Source organism: Maniola jurtina, chromosome 17 (genome assembly GCF_905333055.1).
Source record: "Maniola jurtina chromosome 17, ilManJurt1.1, whole genome shotgun sequence".
In the NCBI taxonomy this organism is placed as follows: Eukaryota; Metazoa; Arthropoda; class Insecta; order Lepidoptera; family Nymphalidae; genus Maniola; species Maniola jurtina.
The window spans coordinates 6,032,739-6,046,681 of record NC_060045.1 but is presented as its reverse complement, the minus strand read 5'-3'; the positions used below and the strand labels follow the sequence as shown (position 1 = coordinate 6,046,681).

General features: G+C 37.3%; 1 protein-coding gene across 2 annotated transcripts in view; it reads left to right on the top strand.

The window, feature by feature from the left end:
* LOC123873541 overlaps window positions 1-13,943 on the top strand; it is an 83,150-nt gene that overhangs the window by 52,399 nt on the left and 16,808 nt on the right. For both annotated transcript variants that reach the window (XM_045918403.1, XM_045918404.1), the window contains exons 2-3: window positions 3,948-4,066; window positions 13,410-13,503. In XM_045918403.1, the coding sequence (XP_045774359.1) occupies window positions 3,948-4,066; window positions 13,410-13,503 (213 nt within the window). The remainder of the gene's footprint in view (window positions 1-3,947; window positions 4,067-13,409; window positions 13,504-13,943) is intronic.

The window sequence follows — 13,943 nt, the reverse complement described above, 5'->3', positions numbered from 1 at the left end:
TAATGTAAATACTCTTACATTTACCTTAATGAACTTGCTGTCAACTAATTAAGTAAGCTAGGAGTGAGTACGTAAAAACTTACAGGTGTAATCGCGCAGCAAAGCTTCCCGCAACTTCCGGGGTCATAGAAGACGAGATATCAGAGATAGAAAAAGAGAGACACTTTCCAGAAGTCAGTATCATCATCAACTCATCGTCAGCTCACTACTGAGCACGGGTCTCCTCTTAGTATGAGAAGTACTTATTATAATATAAATTACTAGAGGATGCCCGCGACTTCATCCGCGTGGATTTAAGTTTTTAAGGATCACGTGCGGACTATTTGATTTTCCGGGATAAAAAGTTGCCTATGCCAATTACAGGGACGTACGTAAGCTACCTCGGTACCAAATTTCATAGAAATCGGTTATGTTGGGTCTTTAGGAATCCCGTGGGAACGCTTTGATTTTCCGGGATAAAAAGTAGCCTATATCCGTCCCCGGGATATAAGCTGACCCTGTACCAAATTTTGTCAGAATCGGCTGTTGGGCCCTGAGAAGGTAGCAGATAGACAGACAGACACACTTTCGCATTTATAATATTAGTATGGATTTATTAGCCATTGTCTGTACCCCGCTGGCCAACGGATGGACCGTGAAAAGCTGAAGATCGGGCACACAGACAGACACTAAGGAAAGACACAAAATATTACTTTGGAGAGCATTTCCAGTATTATAATGTATCATGGGTGTCGACTCGTGCCAAGAGTGGAGTGGCGTCGAGCACCTGGACGTGACTATCTGCTGGAGTGATCTGTGTTCGCAATCAAATGAAAAATAACTGTTGCTGAAAACGAGTACAGCTTAATTTATCGCGAAATCCTGTGGGCGGCATTTTAATTTGCGTCATACAATTTAATAACTACCTACATACTTACATAATGCAATTTACTTACGAGTAAATTACTGGGAGGCTGGTTGGTTTTAATTCGTAAGTTTTTACGCATTTATAATATTAGTAGGTATTTATCGTAATCAATCATTTACCGGCCCACTACTGGGCACGGATCTCCTCTCAGAAGAATTTAGGCCAAAGTCCGCCACGCTGGCCCAGTGCGAATTAAAAGTCCCGTGGGAATTCTTTGATCTTCCGGGATAAAAGTTGCCTATGTCAGTTTCAAGGACGCAAGCTACCTCTGTACCGAAATATATTAATCGGTTAAACGGATGGATCTTTAGGAATCCCGTGGGAACTCTATCATTTTCCGGGATAAAAAGTACGTAGCTTATGTCTGTCCCCGGGATGTAAGCTAATTCTGTACCGAAATTCATCAAAATCGGTGAAACTGTTGGGCAGTGAAAAGCTAGCAGATAGACAGAAAGCCAGACAGACGCATTTCGCATTTATAATATTAGTATGGAAGTATGTATGGATAGTATGAATGTATGCTTGTGCTGAATACGAGCCTGTTGCAATTCACTATCCATATTGTAAATGCGATAGTGTGCTTTTTTATTGGTTTGTACTTCAATCACTCCTCAACAGAGCAACGGATCGACGTGATATTTTGCATGAAAATGATAATAATAATTAAAAACTTAAATTAATTTACACGGACGAAGCACGAGTATCAGCTAGTTAGACTCTAAGTAGGTACGTAAACATAGATGGATTGATCAATTCCTACACTGTACATCGATTAGGTCTAATAAAGCTCGCCGTCTGACCTTCCCGATCCATCACGGGTGATGCAATAACCAATTAGTACAGATTAGTTAACTACAGACGTTTGCAGTTCAAATTGAAAACAGGAACTAACGAGGAACATGGTTGATGCATCAATCTAACCTATGTTATGAAGTTTATATACACATGTATAGAACTAGAAATTCCGCCAAAATTCGGTCTTATTTCTTGTCTACATTATAACGGGAACCTCTGTTTCAATTTTCTAGTTTATAGGGTTTGGGCTGGATGTTGATGAGTTAGTTAGTGACTCAGAACTTTTCTTTCTATGAAAATAATTTAATTTTACAGAAACACAATTTATAAATAAAATAAATTAGAATAGAAATGTAATTTTCTTTTTATCATAATATGTTCCTCATGAAATGTTTTAACTTTTGTGATAACGAAATCCACAAGATTAAAAAATATTAAAAAATTAGGCCAGCAAAATAAAAGAAACTAATTGGGTACCTACTTAGAAATCAAAGCGCGAAGCTCGCCCGACTTCAACATACCTATATAACCTACACATGTAGAAACAAAATGATTATTTTATACTTTGTAGTGGTTTGCAAAGTCGGTTTTTTAAATACTTATATGTTATGAGCTATATGTGCTCAACACTGATATAAAACGTCCTCCATTCTACTTATCATTTTATAAGTTAATCCTCAGTAAAATATTGTGAATCAGTGTGTAAAATTGTACCATCTCAATAAATACTCGCTATTGAAAATTTAATGAATAAATTAAAATAATAACCGTACGTCGATTCACGTCGATGGCATTGGGCGAAGTTAATTGATCGAGTGTTTACAAGGACGCCTTTTAATTGGTCTCTCCAGGGTCTCTCATTCAGCGGTGACATGGCAATGGGTCTGTGAAAAAGTGTCTCTGCCCACCGCAAAGGGTTTTTGAATTTTAAACGCCTCGTTCGAGTAGTCTGTCTGCTTTGAATGACGTACTTGTAGAGCTTGATTTACTTGTGCTGAAATATTGGTTCTATTTCAATAAAATTATAACCTAGGTCTTTTCCTGTTATACTACGTATTTATATTTTATATAAGATAACATTATTATTACATAAGATATTATTTTTACATAAGATGGCTGTATCAATTATAAACTTGTGCAAGCAATTTATGTTTGTTCCTATACGACATAATTATCGACAGGCTGTAAACCTTGCACACCTTAATTTGTCTGGGTCAAAACTCATTAAAGTAGGTTGTATTTTTTTATTTATATCTACTTTGCTTTAGATGCTTGAGTGATTTTGATGAATAAAAGCACTTGAAAGATAACGTTTTAACCTATTATTGTAAACTTAGAACTCAGATTTAAATTGAAGGTTTTTGTAACATGTAGTTTCCACATGCATCTGTCTACCTACAGCCAGCTACGCGGGCGAACCTTAAAAAAGTTTCGCATAGTCGTTTTGCATTTCAAACTCGGTAACATTGAAACGCTTTTAAAACCATTAAACAATAGTCAGTCGTCAAAGGGTCGACACCGGGGTTCCGCGGGCATTGTCCCCGCACGAGACGTCCCCGTGTCCGGAACCCAATCATTAGTGTGTTCACTCGACGTGAAACCGATTTCATCCCTCACGAGTGCGCCTCTTTGAAACCGGCGCAATATTGTCGAAAGCAGGAAAACTCCTAAGGAGAAAAAAAAAATATTGTTCAAGTCGCGACGAAGAAAATGAGAACGGAATGTCGAGAGGCAATCGAGCGTACGAGTCTACCAGCCAATATGCTTCCACGTTTGCGTTATCGCTGACTCTGCGAGAGGAAATACTTTGCCTCGACGAAAACGCGAAGCGAACGGATTAGACTCCCATCGCCCGCGGTTGTAAACTCGAGCGCTGCAACAACTTCGTTACAACTCCGATGTTTTGTTTCTGGCCGGTAATATTAGTTTTAGTCAAAAAGCTATTTTTCAACCCGCCGTCGAAAGCCTGGCAAAGTTTTCTAATTTGGCAAATTCACTCCCAATGTTTCATGGAGTCTTTGCCTAAGGGCACGATGAAAGACAGAACTAAGTTTCTTCGTTTGCAATTGCGAGGAATGTTTATTTATTTGAATGGGCCCTAAAGTTTAGCGTTTTGTTTTACGATTGAGGAATCTTTATTAATAATAATTTTTGCTCGTTAATTAAAAAGATATACTCATGTAAAATTACTCATAGGTGGTTTGGTGAATAAGATTTTATTGATAAATTGTATCTTTGTTGCCAGGTGCTATTATTTCCTGAGGAAGGTTGGGCGCGGAGTGCCTCCTCATCTTACTGGACGCTGAAGCCTTGTTGGTGGCGACGGTCGAGATGCAAAGTGGTCGAAGTAGCTGGAACTAGAAGGTACAGACACACAGTTTGACGGTAGCAGGATATTCTGTACAAAAAAAATCTACATTACGGAGTACGACGGCGACGATTTCTTCCGCAAAATGCCTGTATACAATTCCTTGCAATAGATACAACTTCTATAAGAGCCGTACCTATTGGTCACATTGAGCATTCATATAACTTACATACTCGTAAACTCACTCAGTGACTTAAACAAGGTCGACCTTGTAAATACGACTGCCCTTCTCTATTTACATACAATATTATAGTAAATAATGATTAAGTACGCTTTTATTAACGACAATAAACCAGGTAAACATAAAAAAGGTAAAGGAAATAACCACTGAACATACGAAACATAAAATGCACAAGTTTGTTTGTTTATTGGTTCTACATAATTAAAATTTCCACAGAAAGATCGAAACTGTAAAGGTGTATGGGTTTAATAAAACTGCCACACCCCTTCCAAGTTAGCCCGCTTCCATCGTAGACTGCATCATCACTTACCACCAGGTGAGATCGCAGACAAGGGCTAACTTGTAACGGAATAAAAAACATTTCATATTATTACCTAGGTATTTTCTACCTTTTTTAAAACATTAAAAAGTGAAACAGCAACAGCACCGGATGTTAATTTACCACGGGAAGCTATTAGCACCTAAGAGCAGGTTTTAAAGAAAATTTAATGTTCCCGCGCTTTAACTAGGAAGCAGTCTATCATTCGGCGCGTAGAACGTGGTTTTCGTAATTAACCGCCAGCTCCCAGCCTCCAGGTAGGTACAAGTGCTGAACCGTAGTATGACAAACGGCCGGGAGATTAACGTTGTATCGTAACTTATGAACAAACTGCTTGATATGGCGCTTATTTGGTGTACACACTATAAATTGACTGGGTCAAAAAGTTACAAAAATTCATGCTACCCTTTTGCGCATAGGGCACATAACGTTGTAAAAACGATAGCACTAATTTTAGACCTTTTCTTTACTTTATCATTTAATAGACGATGCACGCGTTTTTTAAAAATCCCGTGGGAACTCTTTGATTTTCTGGGATAAAAGTAGCCTTTGTTCGTTTCCGAATTGCAAGCTATTTCTTCACAATTGGTTAGACGGATGGACCGTGAAGATAACAAGCAGACACACAGGCCTTTTCTATGCATTATTTTATTTACTAGTTTTTGCTCTCCTACATGAAATTCGGATCATATATTGTTCGGGTCACTTTTAAAGGCAAAACTATTTAACTATGTTAAGTCAGTACCCATGGCGAGCGGTAGGTGCACGTTGGCAGTAAACGTATCACTTTAATTCCTCTCGCAGACCACCAATATAATAGTCAATCCTAACACTCTTGATGGCTACGTGCATTTGAGTTGAGCAGTAATAATCTGACATCAACCGGCCGTTCCTGAAATAATACGGTACCTACCTGTCTCATTAAAATCAGTGATCTGCGTTAAACCTAAAACTAAAAAACAATTACAGAAATGAAACCTACTTTTTCTTATTTTTCTTCGTGATTTTCGTTGACATAGTCTGTACGTGCACCTGACTAAAATCGGTGGTCTGTGTTAAGACTAAAAGGCTAAAACATAAAAACAAGTACTGAATTGAAGCCTCCTTTTTGTCTCAAATTATTCTTCGTAATTTTCGTTGACATAATCTGTACGTGCACCGAGAAGCTGTGGCGGGAACGTGCCGTAAATAAAGATGGCCGACGCGGCAAAGGGCTTAGCGGGAATGAGATACTATTTATTAGGCACACCTCCGTTGGTTCACAGAATATTTCACCTTGCTTTATTAGCTCGTATACTTGCTTTACTACATTTCGCGATATGGAGATTTGAGTATTATTTCTCTGTGTAGTGTACAGATATACCAAATATTGTGTTTTTATAGCTCGTAGCTTTAATTATTTTAAGTTAACGTAATTAATTATCATTCATGATGTTAGTTACTGAAAATAACTAACATCAATTTTTGACAATCAGAAAGTGTACAATAGTACCTACCCAATTTGAATATATACACTGACTATGATGAGTCTTTGACTGGCAGCTTCCCATGACTTCATTCGCGTTGATTGTAAAAACTTCCCTCTTGGAGATGGTGAAAACCGCATTGAACTCTACGAAGCAGATAAGTGAATACACAGACAAACGAGGGTTGCGACTTTATTTTAAAGTTGGGTTTCACTATATAATTAATTAATTAAGTATTAACACACATTACACAATCAATACACCCAATAGCAATACCAAGTGGATTTCGGTTTTTAAAGATCTCGTGGGAACTGTTTGATTTTCCGGGATAAAAAGTTGCCTATGTCAATTACAGGGACGCAAGCTACCTCGGTACCAAATTTCATACAAATCGGTTTAGCGGATGGGTTTTTGGGAATCCCGTGGGAACTCTTTGATTTTCCGGGATAAAAATAGCTTATGTCCGTCCCCGGGATATAAGCTAACCCTGTACCAAATTCAAAATTCAAATTCAAAATTCAAAATATTTTTATTGAATTAGACTATTACAAGTTCTTTTGAATCGTCAAAAGGATCCACCAAGAATCGGTTAAACTGTTGGGCCGTGAAAAGGTAGCAGACAGACAAACCGACAGAAAGACAGGCACACTTTCGCATTTATAATATTAGTACGGAAGTATGGATTTAATACTAATAGACGAATTTTTATCTCCTCAAGTTGTATCTCTTACAACTGCATTGTGCGAAAAGATTTCTCAGCAGCGATAGGGGGAGCTAAGGAGTAAGGAGCCTGTTAACGTTAACGATTATTGCGGACTGACTATTTTGCCTAAACGACGCGTATTTCATGATAAAACCACCGTTAACATCTCTTTATAGTTCGCAATATTTATAGGTTTACGATTTCTTAGCATTTATTTCGTTTAAAGGTGCAGTTACGGCATGACTACACTTAAGTACCTACCAACTGATATTTCCTCACTATCGTAACTCTTAATATTTATATAACGACCGAACGAAACACTACCCGAAACCTACCGTCTTTATATTTCTTTTAGAAAGTATCTACCTGTGACTTCTTTCGTATGTAGAAAGCTTTTTTAATTCCCATGAGAACTCTTTTATTTTCTGGGATAAAAACATCCTAAGTACCTTTACGTATATATACATCCGTCACCAGGACGGCTATGTCTGTCACATTTCATTAAGATGATTTTGGCGGTGGAGCCGTGAAAGAGTGACAGAAGGAAAGACACACTACACATAGATAATGGAAGTACCTATGGATATAATCATAAAGCCGAATTTACATTACGAAATTAGTGGCACGAAATAAGTTTCACGCATTAGCAATTGCACGTGTAAACGTCAACTTCACTAGTCACTAAACTGTCGCTGCGACATAGAGATCTCATAAACGAGAGATTCGACAATCTTTCGACAGTTTACAATCTCACGAGATTGATTCTGTTAGATTGTAATCTAACGGTATTTACAATTTCACGGTAACATATACTTACACAAAATAGCAAACAACTTAAAAATCTGGTTACTTAGTCACCAAAATACGGACGATGTTACGGAAGTAACTTAGTTTGAACTTTAAAACAGTAGGTATACTAGTATATTCTATTATCCCATTTTGTTACAAAATAGTAAAGAAAATGCTATTTTGTTGTAAAATAGCAAAGAGAATGCGACTCCCAGCTTTGCACCGTGTCGTAGATACGTTCGTTTGGGCACTTCTATTTGAACTCATTCCCCTTTTGTTTCGTTGCAAGTACCAAGTTAGCGAGACTACACCGTGCACGTAGCGATACTCTCGGCACCTAATTTCACAAACTCCCATTTCAGGAGCTCTACGAAATTTCGCCAAACATTATGAGTCGGCAATAACGAGTAAAAAGTAGTGGGAAGGTGCGCGTAAAGGTTTTTAATTCGTCCGTGGGAAGTTCGTTGGGCTGGTAAGATGTTTCGGGCTATAATAATGGCCGGCTGCCACCGACCTCTACTAATACAAGCACCCTGGATTTGCGATTGCCGATCTGTTTTTAAAGCAACTAGTTTTTCGCCATTTTGGCGCTTATAGCAGCAGTGAGCGTCATGTGAGTGTACTCGGAACTGAATGTTAGTGGTTAGTGATGAGATATCTGTCAATATAGTTTCAATAGGAGGACCATTTGACACAAAGTGACAATTTTAATTTCCGGTACACTCGGTAGGGCCCTTCGGATCCATCACGAATCCACTCAAAAAATAACTGTCATTTTGTATGGTACACCTCTTCTAACGTACCAGTGTATGTCTATTTCAGTACCGGCTGCCATTACATCGGCTGTTAGGGTTGCGACGTACGTGTTGGATCTGCGCCCTAGTAACTGGAATACGTGATCGGAATACCGAACGCAACCCTATTTGTCGGCACGGTATCGAAAAATGTCTGTTTCTTGATAACGCGGGTCACTTTTTTTTTAACAAAGAGAATTTCGTGATTGATAAAAATTGTGATTAGAACAATCAGTTTTTCAGTTATTTATGATTTTTTACTAGTTTTTAGGGTTCCGTATCCGAATACTAAAACGGAGATCTATTAATATAACTCTGCTTCAAAACATTTTACATAATTATGTAGGTAATTAAATTCATACAGATTTTTTGTACAGATAGCCTGAATCCAGGAGGTGGACATAGAACTACTGTACGCATTTTCATACGGTTATATAATTATTTATGTACATTTTGCAAATATAATCTATGATAATATCTAAAAAGCCGGAAAAAATCGTCCCACCTGAAGGCTTCCGGGGCGTGCACTGCGTAAATGGTTAAAACATTAAAACAATATATTGATGAACAGTTCCTCTCAAACTACGGTCTGTGTGAAGCCGGGGCGAGTCGCTAGTAGTTTATAAAAGTGATTTACCTATAATATCGAGTGTTGTTAACAGAGCTCTCTCCGTCACTTACTCCATACAATCGTAGTTCCCATTTCATTTGAATATTAAGCAACCAAAGTCCATGAAATTTTGCAGACATAGTCTAGAAACTAATATCTGTGTCTGTGGTGTTTTAGATTTTTCTAAAAATATGTAGTTTTAAAATTACAGGGGCTCAAAGATTTGTATTTTTCTTTAAAAAAAGGCCCAACTTTGTGCTCGTTTTTCTAGACAACGAAGCAATTTAATGAAATTTGGAAAAACCACAGACCTAGAAAATTTAATGAATATTATGTAGTAGAAAAATTATCGTTATATATTTTATATTGTTATAATTATGTGGGAACTACGAAAACCAGAAATTACACCCAGAAATCTTGAAAATTTCGTGCTGTCTCGATTTGTGCAAGCGGGGTGGTGAAGTGCGGGGGACGACACGTGAAACTGACAGAAACTGACAGTCTAAACACACGGGCCACATTTAGACTGCACCCAACTCCAAACTTGTCGATAGGTCTAACTAAATACACTGGTACATTTCAACTTGCGTTAGACGTATGCGTTACCTACCGTTATGCGTAGACGTTGCCTGTAGATAAAAATATGTCTCATGTTTGCTGGCAATAGCGCATGCATCAAACCCTGCAAGTTGCAACTCTCTTGCAACCTATTCCTCACGCAATACCCAAAGCTTTAATATTATAATTTTTGACAATGTATACTATATGTAATGCCATATCACAGGTCACTCTCTGATTTATTGCTAACAATTTACTTCCAAATGCAAAGAAATCTAAGTGTGTTGAATTCACACTGCCCAATACCAGGACCTTAAATGACATAAATTCATTGATAAATAAATAATCATATGTTGAAAATAAAGGAGAACCCCGTGTTTCTCGGTATAATGTTAGATGCAAAGCTTCTATGGAACACCCACATATCAACACTTGATGGTAAACTCAGCTCTGCTGCTTACACTGTTAGAAAAATTCAACAGGTACTGACGTGGAAACTGCAAAAATTGTATATTTTGCCTATTTTCACTGTATTATGTCTTACGGACTCTTGCTATGAGATAAAGCGGTAGATATTGAGAAAAAAATGTATTACAGAAAAGGACAGGACGTGCAATTTATAATTTAAAACCGCGCGCTGCCATACAATAAAAATATAAGGAAATAAGTACCTTATCTATTATCTTATAGTAGCTTCTAAATAGATTTACAATTAGCTAATGCCCGCAGCTTCACTCGCGTGGATTTAGGTTTTTAAAAATCCCGATCCTTTCATTTCCCAGAACAAAAGTTGCCTCTCCGTAATAGCCCGTCCCCGGGATGCAACTTGTTTCTGTATCACGTAAGAATATTTAAACGGATGATCCTTTTCAAATCCAGAGGGATCACCAGGATTTAGGAATGCAATTTCTTACAGCATCAGGGTTGAGGTCAACGACAAAGTGTTTACTTGGTATAGATACCTTCAATATCAATTAATAATCGACACTTTTTAAATCCCATTAGCTTTAGTAGTCAGGTCCCCTGCAACATCAGGATTGAGGAGTTGGAATCCAAATTTTTTATTGAACAATGTCGCAAACTTTCTTTATCGATTAAAAAAACTACCCAAAATTACGCAGTTAGGTTACCTGCCAAACATGGTTTTGAGTCAACGGGAAGTACCCTAGAGGTTTTCTTGACACACACGACAGACAGAGCGATAGACAACAAAGTGATCCTATAAGAGTTCCGTTTTTTCATTTTGATGTACGAAACCCTAGAAAACGTAGGAACGGCATTCCGAACCAGTGGTAAATTTTTCTGACCATCCAAAAACACTTTGAAGTTTACCTAAAAGTTTACAGGAATAAAAATTTATCATTGTATTCCATTCCATTTCATTCTATTCCATTCTGTTCAAAGATAAATAGATAATAAAAATATTTGTCACCGAAACAATAATTTACGATACATCAACCAATATCAATTTTACTGATGACAATCTGACTATTACCAAAGTGAACGACTACTATAATATCTATTATATACGACTAACATAATATGTATTATAAATTGTGTGCCGTTTGCATTCTCACTAGGTTCTCATTAAGTTTGTTTTATTTGGTTAAACTTTCTGGCATTTATATTGTTATGACGTTTAATTGGCAAACAGTCTGTTTATTGGCTGAAACTCAAAAATTCAGCCAATCACAACAAATAAAATATTGTAATAATGATTGATGCAGCTTTCTGTAATTGAAAACAAAATATTTGACATTAACTTGAATGTGACAGTGTTTTCCGAATAGGGTTGCCAGAGGCCCCGTATTTTACTGGTTACCCCGTATTTCAGGATACAGAAACCTGTAATTATGAAAATAAAATACGGGGCAAATAAAACTAAATATTTTTAGGGTTCCGTAACTCAAAAGCAAAAAAGAACTCTTATAGGATCACTTCGTTGTCTGTCAGTCTGTCAGTCTTTCCGTCTGTCCGTCTGTCCATCTGTCCTTCTATCCGTCTGTCATGTGTTCATGAACAAATATTAGTATTTTCAATTTTCAAAGTAAGATAACTACATATATCAAGTGGGTTATCATATGAAAGGGCTTTACCTGTTCATTCTAAAACAGATTTTTATTTATTTTTATGCATATTTTTTTAATGCATAACAGTTTTTGATTTCTCGAGTAAAATGTCGGAAAAAATACCCGAATACGGAACCCTCGGTGCGTGGGTCTGACTCGCGCATGGCCGGTTTTTTACAAATTCAGCAGAAGCTGGCTGGCGAAATCAAACACTGACGTTATGTCCAGTAGAAAGAATATTTTCCTTTTGCGGCAATGCGTAGCCGAAACCCACTCGATATTGATCATGGTCGTAGCCAAGGCGGCGGGGCTTAGTTTGAGGATGTAAGCCTTTTTTTATACAAGTTAGCCCGTGACTTTAATCTTTTCTAGTGGTAAGTGATGATGCAGTCTAATTTCTTGGCCGTTAGGGCCATACTAACCATATAACTAGCCATGACTGAAGCCTCCCACCAGACCAGAAATTTAGAAATGGCGACTGCGCCTGGGAAGCCGTCAAAAACCTAAGCCTAAAATAATACTTACACTATTTCTTGCATTTGCTTACCAATTTTTTTTTGGAAATATATCAAACATTTCGCGCTCACTTCACTCGCGCTTTGAATTTCTATTACTTGGTGTAAACCCCGCAATTTCGTTTGCATGAATTTAGATTTTTAAAAATTCCGTGGGGGATTTTCCGGGCTAAAAAGCCACCTAAAAAAAATGTCTGGGATGCAAGTTACCTCTGAATAGTAAGTACCAAAATTTTGGTAAAGAAGATGGGCCGTGAAAGGGTAACAAATAGATAGGCAAATAGATATACTGTCGTATTCGTAATATTAGTATGGATAGGAAGCTTTAAAAATAAAATCTTGCTATGGCTACACTCGTTTCCCTTTCACTTTAATTTTTTCTGTATTGAACCAAAAACACTTACGCTCACTGCGCTCGCGCTTTTTTATTGTTGTATTTTATCTCACTGTCAAATTGAAAGGCGAAATTCCACTAACCAGGTAATTAGCCGCAGGTGAAGGTGGAATTACAAATTAAATGTAATTTTAAGTTGAAATGAAAGATTGTATGCATGAAATGTATAACATTTTGCTTTATAACACTAAGAGTTTTTAAAAGCTATTTAAATAAATAAATCTTTTATTTAAAACCACATTGCAAACACAGTTCACCAATCAAGACACGGCAACATACAGAGAAAAAATACAAAACTTACAAATAAACTGAAATATCTAAATAGGCTTTCCATGCATTTCAAAGAGAACCACCACCTATTTCTTCAAATACTTCAAATTTTCAAATTTCTTCAAATCTAAACCCCGTATTTTTGATGGTGGTAGCCTGTAAGTCAAAAAGAGCCAGGTGGCAACCCTACTTCGACCTAGACAGAATGAAAAATTGTTTTCATTACTCGGTATGCCTACTGCCATAGTGTGACAGAAAGTGTGACGGTAGTTGTGACCTCTGATTGGCCGACTCTCTTTCACTATTTGCTAAAATTGATGATTGCAACAACAATTTTTTCTTTTTGTAATCGAAAACAGAACACGGACGTCAAACAGGTTGACTAATTGCAATCATTTCTGACCGGCTAACATTGTTCCGCTAGTGGCTCAAACTCACTGTCGCAGCAAGAGCATGGTAAATTCAGCCAATCACAGCAATTTGAAATTTGGTTATCACAAATGTACCGATCTAGGAACCGAGAATGCACGAACCAGGGCAGATAGAGATGAGAACAATAATATCATACGTAGGAAATCGACGGGGGATCGTTGACAACGATAGCCTTAAACCTTGTCCTATTATGGTGATGATGATGGTTATCTATTTTATGTTATATTTCATTTGCGCAGGCACAGCACCCACGCGCGGATGGTCGTGAGCGGGGTCAATGCAGTTTACATCGTGGGAACCTTCAAGCACCTAGGGACTGATGCAGATTTTAAGGTACCTATTGTAATTTATTATTTTTTTATTTATTATTAATAAAGCAAGTTAAAAGTACTAAATTTGATTTATATAAAAAAAAACAGGAAAAGAAATATATACTACATAATATCTTCTCTTGCGTTTTGAATATGACTAAATTATCCTGTTTATTTATGAATATGTATGCACGTATGCATGACAATGGGACAAAAATACATTATTCGGAGAAAATCGAGTAGTAAGCGAGGCATCGCGTATTTCCGGGTGGCCTTCAGGCTTCAAAGTGTCATTTAAGTTACAGTGCAGTGTAGCTGGCGCCAAGAAGCCTTATTTAAAAAGTATCAAGAATCTGTTTATTACTTCCAGATACTTTAAAACATTTCTGGTATACCTACCTCTTTTTTTCTGAGTGATGCTTACAACTCAGAGTATGCACTATTCACCACTACGTACTAAGT